The sequence below is a fragment of the Episyrphus balteatus genome, chromosome 2, assembly GCF_945859705.1.
Source record: "Episyrphus balteatus chromosome 2, idEpiBalt1.1, whole genome shotgun sequence".
Lineage (NCBI taxonomy): Eukaryota > Metazoa > Arthropoda > Insecta > Diptera > Syrphidae > Episyrphus > Episyrphus balteatus.
This window is the reverse complement of record NC_079135.1, coordinates 27,397,521-27,417,044: the sequence shown is the minus strand read 5'-3', so window position 1 is coordinate 27,417,044 and position 19,524 is coordinate 27,397,521. Positions and strand designations below refer to the sequence as shown.

The 19,524-nt window shown below is 28.2% G+C and overlaps 1 protein-coding gene across 1 annotated transcript; it reads left to right on the top strand.

Moving 5' to 3' along the window:
• Window positions 1-251: 251 nt before the first annotated feature.
• LOC129908677 (transportin-1) lies at window positions 252-17,534 on the top strand. The gene is made up of 11 exons (XM_055985347.1): window positions 252-410; window positions 772-881; window positions 6,125-6,640; window positions 6,707-6,862; window positions 6,925-8,040; window positions 8,109-8,279; window positions 8,354-8,525; window positions 8,679-8,774; window positions 9,261-9,336; window positions 11,601-11,775; window positions 11,840-17,534. Exons 2-11 carry the CDS (start codon window positions 783-785, stop codon window positions 11,945-11,947), a joined length of 2,685 nt encoding a protein of 894 aa, XP_055841322.1. The 5' UTR covers window positions 252-410; window positions 772-782; the 3' UTR covers window positions 11,948-17,534.
• Window positions 17,535-19,524: the final 1,990 nt, after the last annotated feature.

The window sequence follows — 19,524 nt, the reverse complement described above, 5'->3', positions numbered from 1 at the left end:
AACGACATTAAAAAAAAGTTATTATTTATCGGGACAACGTCAAAAATGAAATAATAAAAATTAATTATTTATTTTTTGTATCTTGAATATTTTTTCTTCTATTCTTACTTCAAATGCACTCAATGAAAACCTTCAACACCAAAATAATTTAAATTCACCACCTTGGACGCATTTTTTGTCCACCATTTTGCCATTTTTTGAGAAAAATGTCATATTTTCTATTATTCACCACATTACACAAAATTCCCTTTTTAAATTTCTCACACAAGACAAAAGCGAACGAGGTTCTCTCCAACGAGTCTTCAATTTTGCAATTTTTTCATTGAAAATCAATTCAATTTCAGTGAAATAAACTAAAAAATTTAATCAACTTTAAGGGTGCAATTTATTTTATACAAATTAATTTGGAGGTGGGTGCTAAAAATATGTTAAAAAACTCTATCTAATATCTTTCAAATACATCCTGTCTGAAGACGAAAAAAAAAAAATCGTCAGATTGCAAATGAACCAAAGCCACTTTCATTGGTGAAATATTTTTTTTATATAAAAGAACATGGCCGAGAGTGAGACAAAAAAAACCTTTTTTTTTTTTATAAAAAAAAGCCTTTTAGAGAAAATTCCCTGAAAAATGCAAAATTTTATAGTAAAATTGTATTCAAAAATATATTTTAGTAGTTTTTGAAAAAGAAAAAAAACGATTTAAATCATTTTTATATTTTTGTAAAATTTATTAAATTATTGCAAAAGAAAAAACTTATAAAATTTTTACAGACAAATACAAAATGACGTGGGAACCACAGACCGAGGGTTTGCAGCAGATCATTACGATTCTGAAGGAGTCTCAGTCTCCAGACACCGCTACACAATTGGCTGTCCAAATGGTAAGAAGACAAAGGCTGTTTGTTTAATTTATGTATTCTGAAATTTATTGGAAAACAAAAACAAATTAATTAAAGTTCAATACACTTAACCATTTTTGGGGAGTATTTTGTATGAATCAATGCGAGATCCTTGAAAGAAAGAAAAATTAAAGAATTTGCATATCTGAATAAAAATATGTTCTCTAAAGGTAAAAATGTGAATCTCTTGTTGTCTAAAAAAGTATACATACATATAAATTAACTGTTTTTAGACAATGGTTAAAAAAAAAGATTGTCTGTGTCTGCTGTAGGTTACTCATGTTAATTTATGTGGAAAGTTGAAATGAGGTTGTGGGGACTACGTGACTTTGCATCCATCGTTTCAATTTTTAACAACAAAAATCTTCAAATCGTGACCTAAAACCACTGCTTTGAGGAACCTAAATAGAATCTTGTTTGATTAGTATTTTCATATTGAGGTGGGTGTTTTTCCTAATTAAGAATTCCATCATGTTGGTGATGTACAACCTTTTGCCCATCATGTTGGTGATGTACAACCTTTTGCCCTCCGAAATGCTGGAGACTTCAGGTTACCAAGATTTAGAAACTTCAAGACCACAAATATGGTTCTACATACTTACTTAGGGTGACCAGCGCCGTAAGGCGGTTACAATCCGTTGTGGATTTGGGCCTCAACCAACAAGCTGCTTTCAGTTTCGCAAGCCAAGTTGATTGAGTTACCCTTTCACTAGGTTGCGCCACCTCGGACGAGGTCTTCCTCTACTGCGCCATCCCTCTGGGTTGGAGTCGAAAACTTTCCGGGCCGGAGCATTGTTGTTCATGCGCTCGACGTGACCTAGTAATCTCAGGCGCTGCTCTTTAACTCTCTTGACTAGGTTAGTGTCCTTGTACAACCCGTAAAGTTCGTTGTTATATCTTCTTCTCCAATCACCATCAATGCATAAGGGACCAAAAATCGCACGAAGTACTTTTTCCTCGAAACAATCCAGAATGTTTCCATCCGCCTTCGTTAGAGTCCATGCTTCTGCACCATATAGCAGTACTGGGATGATAAGGGTATTATACAGGGACACCTTAGTTGCTCGAGAGAGGGCTTTGCTGGTCAATTGTCTTCTCAAACCAAAGTACATACATAGAGGTCTAGATTTATAACAGACTTCCTTATATTGAGTATTTTTAATTTGGGCTTTTATGATCTTTGAAATTTTAAATCAATTAAAAGACTAATCCATTAATTTTTCCGACGTTTCGTTTCGTTTCAGGGGTTTTAATTTTATTAGACCTTAAATACAATTACAATTCTTTTAGAACATTTCTTTTGTTTTTTTTTTCTCTTAAATTAATAACATACTTTTGTCGTCAAATTACATTTTATATATCCTTTTTATTAATTGTCAAATTTGTTTTTATTTTAGTTTTTATTTAATAAATTAACATATATTGTACTATTTAATTGAAAACGGAAAAACTATTGTAAATAAATAATTTAAAAACTAGACAGAAGAGAAACCTAAAACCAATTATCACAGACTATACTTATTTTATCACAGTGTCATAACTTGAGCTTATACTGTCTTTATCCTCTTTGAAATTCATTACTCTTCCCAAATTTTGCTGAATTCGAAGATTCTCAAGAGTATATAGTTTGTTTGTGTGTTTTTCTCTGTCAAGTATTTTTACATTTTCGAAATCAGCTGTGTGTCCATTTTCCGCCATATGTTGTGAGAGCCCAGTTGATGATCTTTTGTTTTTTACGTCTGCTCTGTGTTCAGCTTTCCGTCCTTATACTTGAAAAATGAGCAAAATTTACAAAATAAAAAAAAAAATTAATTCCATATGTTAAAAATAAATTTATTTAAAATAAGTTATATAAAATGATTGTAATGATTTTTTAAATGGCATAATATAGCCAAATAAAATTCATTATTTGAGAGGCTTTCCACAATGGTGGCCGGGTTCAAGACAAGCCACCTGAAGCTAATTTACACATTCTTAAAGGTTTTGATTGGCCTGCTATGATAAATATCAAGACGGCTTCTAGATAAATAAATCCTTTAAATGTTCTGAACTTAAGTTAAACTTACTTATCTTTGGTAGGTCGGTAATGCTTATATTCAGGTGCTTTGAGACTCTTTTGATCGTTGAGTGCATATTATTGAAGTGTGGATCTACTTTAGGGCTCTGTTATAGCTATCAGTAAAATCCATCAGTAAAATTTTTGTTTAGCTATTTTGAATACTTTAAACTTTTATTTTGAACAAAATATTGATGAAAAAAGTTGGGAGCTTATTTAAACTAATTTTTTCAAAAAGAAGCAATGCATTTGGTGTTAAGTTTTATCCACAAATCCATTTTATAAATTTTACTGTCCAGTAAAATAAAATTTCATCAGTAAAATTTATAAAATGAATTTGTGACTAAAATATAACACCAAATGCATTGCTTCTTTTTCAAAAAGTTAGTGAAACTGTGTTTTCAATTTATTTCATCAATATTTTGCATAAATTAGAATCTTAAAGTACCTATTCAAAATAGCAAAACAGAATTTTTTCTGATGGATTTTACTGATAGCTATAATTGAGCCTTAAATAAGCAGATGTAGGTATCAAGGAAGGAAGATCTACTTAAAAAAAAACACTGCATTATTTAAAGTAATTAATAATAGTCTAAGAGCCCACAGTAAATTTTTGGAGTCGAGGTATAAATGCTCTCAGCATTTGGTAACTTGTTCAGCCTGATAAAAAATGTTCTTATTAATGTTTCCCAACTATTAAACAATGTAAAAAAAAACTATGGACAGAGGAAGCAAAATACTACTTCAAATTAGGTGTTTAGAAATTTCACAACAATGGCATTTAATCGTAAACCGTAAAAATTTGGGATGATTACCGAACTTTGAAAATCGTTAAGTGGATCTTTTAGCATATTTAGTTTGGACCATACATTTTGGGACATCCTGTATATAATTTGATATAATACATAAAATAAAATAAAATTAAAATATTTTCCATTAAATAAAATTTAAATTAATATTTAAACAATTCCAAAAATATGAAATAGGTATGGTTTCTAATATTCTTTTTTTGTTTTTATTTTCCAAAAATCGTTTCTCTATTTTGGCTCTTAACATTCACATTGCTTTGAATATAAAGAAAAAATAAGAAAAAAAAAAGAGAAAAAATATAAATATGTATGACCAAATAATTAAAATTTGATGAAAAATAAAAATCATAGAACTAAAAAAAACTCATTGCACGTGTAATAGAAATGAGAAACAAGAATAAAAGTGGCAAATTTGTGGTGTGGCGAAATGATCGAAAATCAAAGTAAAAATGAAATGAAAAATAAATCAAATTAACAAAAAATAGGTAATATAAGCCGTTCAGTAGTTACTTATTTTTCATTTTAAACGCAAATATAAACATAACCAAACAAAAATAAGGAACTCAGTACATACTGCGTTGTCTATGGAGTGAAAGGCATGTGTCTTATTAAAATAAAGATTTTAAAATGTTATGTTTGAGAAATAAATAATTTAAAAAGTGATCTATCTTATTCTGGTACCCTCGTACTTTTATGCCAAAAGAAACAATCACTCATATTACCGATGTCGTAAACGACATCAAAATATACGACACGACTCAATCTGCATTCCATTTGTCGTTTTTTTTGTCACTCGTTTTCAGCAGACGCATGTCGAGCTGATGGAGAATTTTTTTTAAGTGGATAACTAAATTCACATGAAAAGTGAATGGAATGTGATTCTGGAAAAAAAACTATGAATTGTTATTTTAATAATAATACAAATATATATAATTTTGTTTAGACTGATATAAAATATACAAAAATTATTTCTGAATATATGGAAACAAATGCAACTGAAGGAGATACAATAAATAAATTTACTCAACTTACTTACTTTAGTATCATTTTATATACACAATCTTCTTTCTCTACTTATTTTGTCATTGTCACTAATTTAAACATTTCTGCACTAGCCCGCGTCTTTATTGTTGATTAATATTTTGCATTTTTTTCCATTTCATAAGAGTTTGACAGTTATCTATTCCTTTTTTGTCGTTTAAAAATCTACTACAGATTTGTCGCGTCGAAAAAGTTTTGGAATGCCGTTTCAAAAACGACACGACACAGGAAACGAGAGCTGACGAAAAAACGACACGCCATCGGTAATAGGCATGAATAGCTTCCTGTTGTCGTTACTTGGCATGAAGCTATTTCGGGAAGATCGAAGGAAGATATAATCAGCCCGATTCTGAATGAAAACATCCGGGGAAATGTGTTCGGGAGAAAGACTCCGAATCGAAAAAATTCAAGAACATCATTTCCTTTTTTCAATATTCATGAAAAAGCGCAAAGTTTCAGTAAACTCTTTGATTGGGAGCCCTTCTCCCGAAAGCAGTTCCTGGCGAGTTTTCATTCCGAATAGGGCTGATAATATTTTCATTTAACGCTTTTATAAGACATCTTAGTTATATTTTTTTCCTCGGTAATTTTGATTCTCAAAATAAAACCTGGACATGTTTTGATTTACATGGTTAACTGCGAGGAACTCAGCGTTCAGGAAGTGTTTTTAAAATATGTTTGGCATTAATGTCTGGCGATTCTTTCACAATCAGGTTGAAAATTCATGAAAAAAAAAAAAAAAAAAAACAATGAAATGCTAGAATTTTAGAACGTTCAAGGAAGCAATTCAAATTGTTGAGGCAATGAAATTGAAAATAGAATATTTTTTCTACTGACACAAAAAAAAAAGAAATATATCTAATCTTGTATGAAAGTGATACGAAAATATAAAAAATCACAGCAATGAGATTATCACTTTGACTATCTACTTACGCAGATGACTTACGCTGGCCAAGTATCAATTTGGGAGTTAAGTTCGCAAAGACTAGTTATTTCTTGAGAAATAGTTACTTGCCTCAAAGGAAGTTTTATATTGCAACAAATCCCATCTATTACTCTTTTTACTTAAAAAAAAAAAATTATCACTTTTCATGGAATGTCCCAAATGAAAACATTCAGGGCTTTGATCATAACAAAAAATTATTTCCACTTATTTTGCGAATACTGGCTTTCTGTATTCTATTTTTTAGTTGTTATTAATCCAATGGTTATTTAAATGCTTTTTTAAAAATTTAAAGTTTTTTAATTTCATTTAAAGAATTCCTTGTATTTATTTACTGACATATTTTTTTTTTTCAAATTTATTTAAAATTCAACAGAAACTAGAGGAACTCAATCAATATCCGGACTTCAATAACTATCTCATCTATGTACTCACTAAGCTTAAATCCGAAGATGAACCAACACGTTCATTAAGTGGTTTGATTCTTAAAAACAACATTCGCCTTCATGGCAGTACTTTGCAACCAGAAATTTTGGAATACATCAAACAGGAGTGTCTGCAGGCAGTTGGTGATCCTTCACCACTTATTCGAGCTACAGTTGGTATTCTAATAACAACAATTGCCAGCAATGGAGGTCTCCAAAATTGGCCCCAACTTTTGCCAGCTTTGTGTGAGATGCTTGACTCACAGGATTATAACATCTGTGAGGGTGCATTTAGCGCATTGCAAAAGATTTGTGAAGACTCAGCTGATATATTGGACAGTGCCGTTCTTAATCGCCCCCTGAATGTTATGATTCCGAAATTCTTGCAATATTTTAGTCATAGCAGCCCTAAAATACGTTCCCATGCTATTGCCTGCATTAATCAATTCATTATTAATCGCTCACAGGTAATGATTTCTTTGTTTTATATTTTTGTGTAATTTTCTAATAAATATATTCCACTCATTCTTAAGGCTCTTATGCTGCACATAGACACATTCATTGAAAATCTTTTCAATCTTTCCTCGGATGACGACCACGAAGTGCGAAAGAATGTATGCCATGGTTTAGTTATGTTGCTTGAAGTTCGAATGGATCGTCTCCTGCCACATATGGGACAGATAATTGAGGTAAGTTTGGAAGCAAAAAAAACACAACGATTTCAGTTACATAATTCTATATTTTATTACAGTACATGCTTATGCGAACACAAGATTCTGATGAAGGAGTTGCTTTAGAAGCGTCTGAATTTTGGCTATCCCTGGCCGAGCAGAGTATATGCAAGGAGGTGCTCACTCCATATTTGCCTCAGCTGGCACCCGTCTTGGTACGTGGTATGCGTTATTCTGAAATCGACATTATTCTGCTAAAAGGCAATGTGGAAGAAGATGACATGGTACCCGATCGCGAAGAAGACATTCGCCCCAGGTTCCACAAATCTCGAACCCATACTATCGCAGCTACAAGCGGAAGCGCTGGTGGTGGTGAAGGAGCCGACGATGATGATGATGAGTTTGATGATGGTCTGGACGACGATAGCTCATTATCTGAATGGAATTTGCGAAAATGTAGTGCAGCTGCTCTCGACGTTCTGGCAAATGTATTCCGTGAGGAATGCCTTCCCATTGTATTGCCAATATTGAAGGAAACCCTTTTCCATCAAGAATGGGTTATCAAAGAGAGTGGAGTGTTGGCTCTCGGTGCCATTGCCGAAGGTTGCATGCAAGGCATGATTCCTCATCTACCCGAACTGATACCGTTCCTGATTAGTTGTTTATCAGACAAAAAAGCACTTGTTCGCTCCATCACCTGCTGGACATTGTCAAGGTATGCCAATTGGGTTGTCAACCAACCACACGATCAATACCTAAAGCCATTGATGGAAGAACTACTCAAGAGAATTTTGGACTCGAACAAGAGAGTGCAGGAGGCAGCTTGTTCAGCTTTTGCCACACTCGAGGAAGAAGCCTGTACTGAATTAGTTCCATACTTGGAGTATATTCTCAAGACATTGGTCTATGCTTTTTCAAAATATCAACACAAGAATTTATTGATTCTTTATGATGCTGTGGGTACTTTAGCTGATTCTGTGGGACATCATTTGAATACTCCCGAGTACATCAATATTTTGATGCCACCACTGATAGAGAAGTGGAATTTGTTAAAAGATGATGACAAAGATCTGTTTCCTTTGTTGGAATGTTTGTCTAGTATAGCTACTGCGTTGCAATCTGGTTTCCTGCCATACTGTGAGCCTGTATACAGGCGATGCATCTCTCTAATTGAGCAAACCATCAATCAGGATATGGTATTTTTTTTTTTTTTGTAACAAATTTAAAGAATCTACTAAATTTATTTTATTTGTTTTATAAAAAGGCTTGCAAAACTAATCCAGGAATTGATCAACCAGACAAAGAACGTATGATTGTTGCTCTCGATTTACTATCTGGATTGGCCGAAGGACTTGATGGACACATTGAGGCATTAGTTGCCAATAGTAATATAATGCAATTGCTTTACCAATGTATGCAAGATGCTTTACCAGAGGTTTGTATTTAATTTTTGATTGATTATTTTTGTATTTGATTGATAAACTTTTTGTGTTTTCTTTTTGTCCAAAGGTTCGCCAATCATCATTTGCGCTGCTTGGAGATTTAACAAAAGCCTGCTTCCAACACGTCCATCCATTTATGTCAGACTTTTTCCCAATTTTAGGACAGAATTTAAATCCAGATTTTATATCGGTGTGCAATAATGCAACGTGGGCAATTGGTGAAATTTGCATGAAATTGGGTAAGTTTAAATATTTTTAAAACGCGGAAAGTTTTTAGTCTAAAAAAAAACAATATTTTCAAACGAATGTATTTGTTGATTTCTTTTTTCAGATATGATATTTAATATCGAGTTTTATTTTTCATTTTAAACTTTCAATTTTCATCCCATTAGGTGAGGAAACGAGGCAATACATTCACCTTGTACTGAAAGAACTGTTTGTTATTATTAACCGTCCGAATACACCTAAGACTCTATTGGAAAATACAGGTAAGATGCAAAAACTATAAACAATTCTAACAAAAAACAAATTTATGTAACTTACAACATATTCTGTGTTAAATTAATTTTCTTTTATCAAACGTTGTTTTATATGATTATTTCTATTCGTTAATTGTTGGGTTTTGTTTTTTAAATAAAAACAGGTCTTATCAAAACAAAAATACAAAAAATATATATGTAAATCTGTAAACAAAAGAAAAAAAACTTCAAAATACAGATATTTTGCTTTCTTCTTGCCGATTTAGTTCCGCGTGCCAGTAATAATAATTTCGTGTTAAACTGAAATTTTTGTTTTTTTTTTTTATTTTAATACATACTTTAACAAAAAAAAAAAAAAAAATAATTGTTTCATGTAACCAAAATATAATATACTACATATATATAATTTTTTACCATAAATATGTTGTTTGTTTAATTTTATGTGATATTTTTATGTATATACATATTATTTTCTTTCTTTTTTGTTGTTTTTAGCTATAACAATCGGTCGTCTAGGTTATGTGTGCCCCGTTGAAGTGGCTCCTTATTTGCCAGAATTTGTACGACAGTGGTGTGTAACAATTTCTAATTATTTTTAATTTTTTTTCATCTTAAATTTTATTGTGTTTTAATATTTTGTTTTTTTTTTTTACTACATTTTTTAATACTGATTTTTTAAAATTTCATAGTGTTAAAATGTTTTTATTATGGCTTTCCCCAGTTGTTTCATCCTTCGTTTTTGTTTGTTTTTAATTTTCTATTTTAGTTAAATTTGTCTTATTTACAATTATTGTTAAATTTGTGTACCTTCGAAAGGTCTTTTTTTTTGTTGTGGTACAGTTAAAAATGTTGTTTACCTTTTTTTTATCAAAGTTAAGAAATACATAATGTCGAAGGGAGCTATTAAAACAATTGAAGGGAGCTAACATACATTTCAATGACTTAATCATCAGATGTCGTTTTTGTTCATTGCTATCCGCAGTTAGAGCTGCCGAAAAGCATTTACTAAATTTATACATATTGTTATTTTAGACACAGATTGCATTTTTGTGATATAGCTGGAATTTTGAAATTTTTAACGATTCATTTAATCTACACTAGTGAAAAAAATTAAGAGATAAAAAAAACAAAGTCCAAATTTTTTGAGTTTTTTCAAGTGACTGTTTTTCCTTTTAAAATGATTGTATTGGAAATAAAAAAAAGGGTTTAAAAGCTCGAATTTTCTAGTTTTGAGATCTTACCATGAAATTTTTTGTTTGATAGTTTTGGTTTTTTTTTTTTAACTTGAAAAACAATTTTCCAACTTAACTACGAGTATCATTATATGGATCGGATTACTTGTTCATTTTGCTTAAATTTGCCTTTTTTAAAAAGTTCGATACGACCACTTCGATATCGAACTTTGAATGGAAAAGGATCCTTTTGTCTTTAACCATTAATATCTCAGCAAATTTAAGAAGGGTTCAAAACCCACAAAAAAGCAAGTTTGGTTTTTGAATGTTTTTTTTTTTATTTTTTTGCAATAATTTCAAGAAATTAATCAAGAGGAAAAAAGGTTTTTGGATAATGAAGCGCTAAGTTGGAAATTTCGAGAAAACTAGTTATGTTGATTGTGCTTTTGATAGTTTAATATGTGGACAAAAACTCTACAAAATCTTGATTCAATCCATGGAGTCGTTTGTTTGTTGTATTCGATCGAATTTACGATTTTATCTTAAAATTATCATAATGTTTGACAAAAAAAAAATCTTTTTTAAGTTTTTGTCATGCATTCTAAAAATGTTATAAATTCACTTGTAAAACCTCAAATATTTTGGATTTTTTGTTTAATCCCTTAATTTTCTCCACCAGTTTAGTTTTTATTCCTTAATTTTGTTTTTGTATTGGAAAAATGGATTTTTAAAATTAGTGTTTGCAAAACTCCATTATTAAAAATGACTAAAGATAATGCCTTAAGACCCCACTGTAGCAGCAAATCCTTAAAATATGTAATAAACTATAAATTTAGTTGAGGAAGCTTATCTAAAAATTAAATATTCAGCCCTATTCTGAATTAAAACTTCCGGGGAATCGCGTTCGGGAGAAGGACTCGCAATCAAAAAGTTAAGGAAAATTTTGCACTTTTTTCACTTTTTCATCAAAAAAGGAATGATATTCTTGGTATTTTTCGATTCGGAGCGCTTCTCCCGAACACATCCCCGGAGTTTTCATGTAGAATCGGGCTGATTAATTAATTTTTAAAAGAAAGATTTGTAAAAAAAAATAATTTAATTTAGGCGGCAGAAGTAAAGAAAACAGACTCCATCGTTTTTTTTTTTTTTAAATTTCACAAGATCTACATATATGTAATTTGAAACCGTACACGCTTCGGCATGAACAAGTAACCGAATTCCGAGAGACTATAAGATGACCTTCTACTATTTTCAGTTTTGACCATTAGTATTAGGTCACCCTGTATGGAATTTATTATTTAAAATCAATTGTTAAAATCACAAGGACGTGTTAATTCGATTTAAGAGAGCGAGAATGCGAGTCGTTGCAACCAAAATAAGAAACAAATGTCCTATCTTATGTGAACTGTAATCAATCTTACGATTAACATTGTTTATATTCTTTCATTATAACAAAAGTCGAATCAAAATGTGTAGTTTTTAAAAGACGACTAGTAGATGTTTATTTTTCTATTAGTTTCTGTAAACGTCTAAATATTTTCGTTAATTTCATTGCAATCTAAATTAATGTTTAAAATAAAAAAAAAAAAAACAAATAATGAACTATTAAATTTCATAATTAAATATATTTTCCAAATAATTTACTTGATTGACATATATTTAGGTGCACATCTTTGCGTCACATAAGAGACAATGATGAAAAGGATTCAGCTTTCCGTGGAATGTGTCACATGATTACGGTGCATCCGGCTGGAGTGGTTCCTGATTTTATATTTTTCTGCGATGCTATTGCATCATGGGTAAATCCCCCAGCAGATCTTCATCAAATGATACAAAAGGTATAATAAAAAAATGAATGCTTAAATAAAAAATTAACTTATGTATTTGTTTTTATAATATTAGATTCTACATGGATTTAAAACACAAGTCGGTGAAGAAAACTGGCGTAGATTTGTCGATCAATTTCCTCCAAACCTATCTGAACGTCTTGTTGCAATGTATAGCATCTAAACAAAAGGATTAAGTATATATCAACAAGAACAACTATAACAAGGTAATAGAAGAACATCATCTGTTAAGAAATTGTTAACAAAATAATTGATACAAATACACTGAAATTAAAATTTAAGAACACTAGAAAAAGAAAAGAGAAAAAAAAACAGTAAAAAAGATTCTTAAAAGAACAACACATCCATTCTTAACACAAGACCCTATACATATAAAACATTAAAATACTTAACATGTATAAAATATAATAACTAAATTTATATTTAACATAGAAAAAAAATATGAAAAAAAAAAAAAACTATAACAAAACTGCAAATGAATGGTCTCTCTTGGTATTTAAACAAAATACATATTTAAATATCAAACTTAATTTAGCAATCCATTAACCCCATAGTTATGGAAGGCATAAAGTGTGTGCATATAATAAAAGTGTAATAACTTTTATTTTGAAAAAAATAGAAACAAAAAAATAGAAAAAAAGGTTTCTTCTCCTTAGGTCTCTTTTATCTAATCACATCAAAATTAAGGATAAAGAAAAAATAAACCAAAAAAAAAAAAAAAAGAAAGATAAAAAATAACAAAACAATTGTTGTTACTAACAATAACAAAAAAAAATATCAATCGTATTTTCATTCCCCTCTCTCTTTCTCTTTCACCAACTTATCAAAATGTGTATGTTAAAATATAAATTACATAAAGCAACCCGTGGTCAGTTAAAATGTAATTTTTTAATCAAATGATTCAGGATTATTCTGTTTCATTGTGTATGCAATCATTTAAAATTTATATTTATGTTTATGATTATTTTTATTGTAGATTTTATAATTTTGAAAGTAAATGAAACTTGATTTTTTGGGAGGGTGTAACTTTTTAAGCTTATTATCAAAACAAAATATATGACAACTGCATGGCTATTTAGTTCTATTATGAATTGAATTCAAAAGTTTTCATTTGGGTAGGTATTGAGTAGGTTTTGTTCTAAAGTTCAATAAATCGACATAAAATGGGTTCATTTGAATTACAATTGTTGAATGTTAAATTTTTATTGCCTGTTGGTAATTGGAAATGTGTTTTATGACAAACATTTAATACAAAACAAATTAAAAACAGTAGATGACTTTGTGAGGAAGTAAAAGAAAATTTTGCTATAGAAAATTCTTTATATGTATCTATTAAAACTTTCGACTTAAGTGGCTTATTGGTTTTAAAACCAATAATTAATCTCCGAAGAACACAAAAATATTTTATATTTTGATTTGAAAACCAAGTCCCAAATTTTAAGGAAATGAAAACTCACTCTGTCATACAATGTTACAAAGCTGTGTTTTATTTTCCTCGTGATCCAGATCAGATCATTGTATTTATTTGCGAAACAATAACAAAACAAAATCCTGCTTTTGTTGTAAAGCTAATAAAAACAATGATCTGATCTGGATCACGAGGAAAATAAAGCACATCTAAAATAAATAAAAAAACAATACAATTTCCAAGATCCTTCTAGAACCGTTATACATAATCAGTTATATCATCGTTTTGTTTGGTGAAATTTAAGTTCGTGACACTGGTTTTTATATTAGAATATTTATACGAACAAAGGAACCAGCACGTTTGGTGGCATATAATTTGGTACAATTGAAGCGTTTCTATGAGAGAATTCTATTGAAAAAAACTAAACTAGTCGCTTCCACTGTTCGAATGTATCGAGTTTAGTCAGTTGTATGAAATTCGTGCTGGTAGATTAACGCAATTGAAATTAAATTTGTTTTAAATTAAACCCAAGTATTCGAAAAAAATGTCGAAGAAAAATATCGCAGAGCAGCGTCTGAGTCTCTCGGTTATATTTCAATCGGTTAAGAAAACTAAAGTTTCAAATTCAGTTTCACTAAGAATAAATTGAAAAACAAAACAGAATAGTTAATCAATGAAACTTTATCATTTTACTGATGTTTTATTGGTTTGCACGATATTTGGAAAAAGATGTTATATCATTTGATAGAAATTTTTATTCAAACCTGAACTTGATTTCCAAAAAATTCTTGTGAAAAGTTCAAACATTAGATTCTTTCCAACATTATGTACGGTTTTATGCCTAAATTATGGTTTTATTAATGAATTATGAATTCACTTCTTAATGTTGATTGGTTATATATCCTAAAATGAAATACTTTCGGCCGCTCTCTAATTTTATTTAAATTTTGGTTAGAGAATAACATTTTGATTCAAATCGGGTAAGTGGGCAATTGCGTCACATATCCGGTCGATATACTTTTTCTGTGTCTTCTGATACATTGCAATACGTGACTGTAATGTCCTCTTCTCTCACCAGCGCCTTATTACTTTCAAACATAAGCAAAACATAATTAAATTGAAAGGGAATTGATATATTTAATGCTTTGTTCTCTTTGGTTTCTTTCTTTCATGATATCATTTATTAGATTTTTTCTCTTAACAAAACTGATTGAAAAATAACCGTATAGACAGGTACCAACGAACAAAATTTACTCATTCTGCTCTTTATAAAAAAAAAACCTACAGCAACAAAAAACAGTTTTTTATACATAACATAGGTCTAAAATAAAATTAAAATAATTTTAGGACTTCATCAACAAAAAATATATCATCATTAGTTATTATTTTTTTCTTTTTATTTTATATAGGATTAACAAATTTTAAGAACAAAAAATATTTTTCTTTTTATGTCAAATAAATGTTTAGGGTAGACTTAAGTTCCGTGTTGATATTCCGTCGGGTTCGCGTCGCGTTTTAAATTAAAACAAAAATAAATTTCAAATAAATAAAAGAAAAAAAATAAAAAAAAAAACAAATATTGAATATTTCACTTTTATTATCAAAATTAATTAAATTTAAAAAAAATATAATGAATTAATTTATTTACTTAATTGAGTAGTGCCATTAGAATTTTAAAGAATTAAAAAACAAAATCAAATTTAGCACCAGACCAGATAGATATTAATTATATCATCAACTATTAGCAATGAGATTTAGTAAAAACTAAAATAAAAAAAAAGATAAGAATTAAATTTAACTAAAACAACAAAAATAAAAAAAAAATATAATCACAAAACTTGTTGAAATATAAAAAGACTGAAAATTTCCTTTTTGTACAAATTAAAATTTAAAAAATAGAAGAAAATAATAAATAATGAAACAAATACATATACTTAAACTTATAAAAAAAAAAAATTCTTAACATTTTTTTAAATCAATTTAGATATTAGTTGTTTTTTATACAGACAAGGGATTTTCTTTTATCATTTTTTATCTTTTTTCTATCCTGTGACAAACTTTGCGTAGAAAAGAAATAAAAACATCCAAAGAAAATATTATAATAAAAAAAAATATGATAATAAAATTGAAATATTTGATTTTTGTTTAAATAATAATAATAATAAAGAAATAATTTATAAATCAATCGCGTTTCGCCGTTGTCGTTTCTCTTTCGTAATTTATATATCTCGCGTATCGCGTCATAATATTGAATTAAATTTATATAGGTATAATACAAAAAAACAAAAACAAAATATACAATTATATCTTTAAAAAAAAAACAAAAACAAATGAAAACTTTCGTGTGATCATATTGTGGTACCAAATTAGTATTATTATTAAATTTAAATGTATTTTCTTATTTGTTTATTTTTCTCCTTCTACACTCTAAAATAAAATAAAAAACATCCAAATTCATTTATTTTTTAAACAATAGTAAATCTCACAAATCAATTTTCTTTGACTAGATTTTTGTTATACTAATATTTTTTCCAGTGTTAATTTTGTTTAATTTATTTATTCTAATTTATAGAATGCCTGAATATTATATATACGTTTTTATATTGAAAACAAGTTAAATTTTAATTTATCAAACTATACAATTTAAATTAAATTATATTTTTTAGGGAATAAAATAATAAAAAAAAAAATACATATAAAACAAAGAACTTTGTACATTATCAAACAAAAAAAAAAAAAAATAAAAGATTATAATAAGATAAAAAGTAATTAAAATAAAGTAACTAATTTGGGGAATTATCGTCGTGTTCGGTTTCGTGTGTCGTCGTCGTCGTCATCGGGTTCCATGGACCTCCGCCCCAGGGTCCCAATACAAAATTAAATTATAATAAAAATAAAACAAAAAAACAAGACAATATAATAATAAAATCGCGCGTTTCGTAATATATATTCAATTTATCGCTGTTTACTTCTACTACATTCATTTTTAATTTATTTTTTCAAAGGGAAATAATTTATTTCTTTGTTGTAAAAAAAGTACTAGATTTATAACTTATATATAAGTAATGTAAAAGAAGCATTAATATTAAAATCAATAACAAATTGCATTAAAGCAATACAAAACAAAAAAATAAAAACTATATTTGTATAATGTGTTTTACAGATGACTATATATTTTTATATAAGTATGCTATTACAGGAGTTTTTAAATTTAAGAAAAAAAATTTAAATAATTATAGTAAAATTCATTAATATACCACCAGAAATAATTATTATTAAAAAACAAAAAAAAGCAAGAGCAGTCCAGTTAAAATGTATAATGTATATTTTTGTTCCTAATTCATTAACAAAAAAAAAAAGAAAAACAACAAAAAGAAAAAAACTCATTTAAAAAAAAAATTAATTGCAAAGAAACTTTATTTCCCTTTGAAAAAATAAAATCAAGAGCGTGAATGGCAGAGGAAACAGCCTAAACAATAATATCAATTTTTGGAGTAATATATATTATATGCAAAGAATTTGAGACTTTGAGGAATTTGTTTAAATAAACAAAATGTAGATGTGAAAGTAGTGTCGTTTTTGTTTGGTTTCACTCAAGGGTTCACTCATTCTGAAATCCAATGAAATAGTTTAATTCGCTTCCACTTAATTTTGAGTACTCGTATGTATGTATTAGTGTTTTTGAGTGGACTTGAAATCAAGAAGAGAATTTCTCTTCTAAAAAGCGTTTTATCTGTTATTTTCGTGCCAATAAAACACTTTCAGAAGACTTCTGCATGCGTCTGAAGCCCTAATCAAAAACGACATAAGATTTAGAAGAAACATCATTATTTTTGTATTCAGCTAGGTTTTACTCAGGACAAACACAGTCGAATGACGTAAGTCTCGAATTTTTGATTAAAAAGTAGGAGGTCTGTGCTTCAGATGCTTCGCAAGTTGAGCGAAGTCCATGGTGGGGCATAACTTCCTTATTTCAAAACATAAAAAGCCATTGTGTTATTCAGAACTATGTACTTTGAATAATAGGTCTTTTTTCAGTACTTGCCAACATAGTAGCAACTTTTGTCAGATGTTGACCTGTGGGAGTTCTTCCTGCACAATCGCCAATTTATAAGAAAGGGAGTGAAGGTCATCGCTAACTAATGGATTTAAAGTAAGGTGTAATGCATTAGAGCATTTTGTCTGTTTTGCAGATTGTGAATTAGATTCTCAGATTGACTTTTACTCTAAACAAGTTGTAAAAGACTTCTATTTGTTTTGATAAACAAACTTATCTTCAAAGTACAATGAAAAAAAATCACTTTCTTTCATAATATACTGATGTTCTCCAAAAAAAAAAATATAATAAAACCGAATCAATGTTATTAATAAACAAAACTTAAAAAAAAAAAACAAATAAAATACAACAAAAATAATCGTGATTTCGTATGTACCTAAACCAAATTCGCCGGGAATTTGGTCGCGTCGCGTTTTTTCGCGTTTTACTCGGGTGATCTTTAACGTTTAAGTAAATTTATTCAAATCAAATTTAGGATCTAGCGTTTATAATAATATTCAAGATTAAAACTAAAAAAAAAAAAAAAAATAACTATAATAAGCAAGCAAAAAAGATTCATTAACACAAAAAAAAAAAAAAAAAAATAATACACTAACATTTTAGGGGGAAAATTATTTTTTAATTTTTTTAATTATAAATCATTGTTGGTTTTTTAAGGTTTTCATATTTTCTTTTTTTTTATTTTGTAGACAGGTAATTTTCATATAATTTTAATAAAAAAAGAAAAAAAAAATACAAAATAAATATTTTTATGTTGGTTAATATTTATAATTTAAAAAAATACCCTGCATACACAGCTTTCCTCATAAGTAAAAAAAAAAACATAAAACACATACAAATATACACATACAACTGTATTATGTTTATTATTTTAGACAAAATTAATCATTACAAATGCTCATCACACAATAACAAAATTAAACAAAAATTAAAAAAATAATTTAAAAAAAAGCAAAAAAAAAATACAACAAACTAAAAATGAGTATAATGTTTAAATCTATAGCAATAAAAACATTTTTTTTTAGTTTTTATAGGGCGCTAAATAATAAACTATATTCATGCAAAAAAAAACTAATATCATATTAAATAATCTTAAAAAAATATTGATACAAACAACAGCTTTTGCCCAAAATATAATATTGTTCCTAAATTTCGTTTGTAGAAGAAAAACAAAAAAATTAAAAAAAAAAAAACATAATTTGCTGTTCTCTAACTTCCTTTTTATAAGGTTTTGCTTAAATGCCAAAATTAAAAATACAAACAAAGAAAATGTTTTGAACAATTTCAAATCTTTTTTTCGATTTTTTTTTAAGAAACGAATTGGTACTTTTTTCTCTCTCTCTCTCTGTCATTGTTTTCTATTGAATGAGTAGTGTGTGATCCCTTATGTAAAAAAAAGTAACCAAACAATATATACTATTTTTAAAACATTTTAAACAAATGTTATATTGAAAATAAAAATAATAACTTAAACACTAAAAATATAATTAAATAACAAAAAAAAAAAAAAAAAAAAATAAATAAATAGCTTGATGCGTACTTTATTATACAAAATTGAATTATCAAACTATGTAATGATATTTGAGTATAACTGTAGTAGCTATAATATTCGCATCTATGTATGTTAAATTGTAGATGAAACAAACAAAAAAAATTAAAGAACAAAAAAAAAAAATTGGAAAATACATGCAAAAGTATAAACATAAGTAAATACATAAAAAGAACTAAAGACAAACAAAAACAAAATGACTTTTATTTCATTAAATTTATTCAACTCTTGTTACCTGTTTAGCCTTGTATTCAGATCGAGTTAAATTTTAGCTTCCATACAAAATTCTCGCCCAAATTTAGTCAAGCTAAAATTTATCCAAGAATTTCAGCCGAGTTGCGCTCAGTTCCAGCTAAAACATAACATTTTCGTTTTCAACTGTACATATTTTATTTGTAACTATAAATTAAACTGAAAAAAGTAAAGAAAAAAGAATAAAAACACGATATCTAAATGTTAGCGCCATCTGCGTACTACCCTTCAAATCATGGTGATCGTGTGAAAGTTTATAAAATTAATAATTAAATAAAAAAAACTTTCTATTGCATCTTAACTACTATTGCATCTTAAGATCTCCAAGAAATTCGCGTTAGAAGTTCCGATTTAAAAAAATTTCGGTAAGTAAAGTGTTAATGTACCAAACATTTTGTTAAAAGTACTCCAAGTTGTTTCAAAACTTTGATGGATATCAAATATTATCAATTCTCTTTGCAAGATGAAAATGAA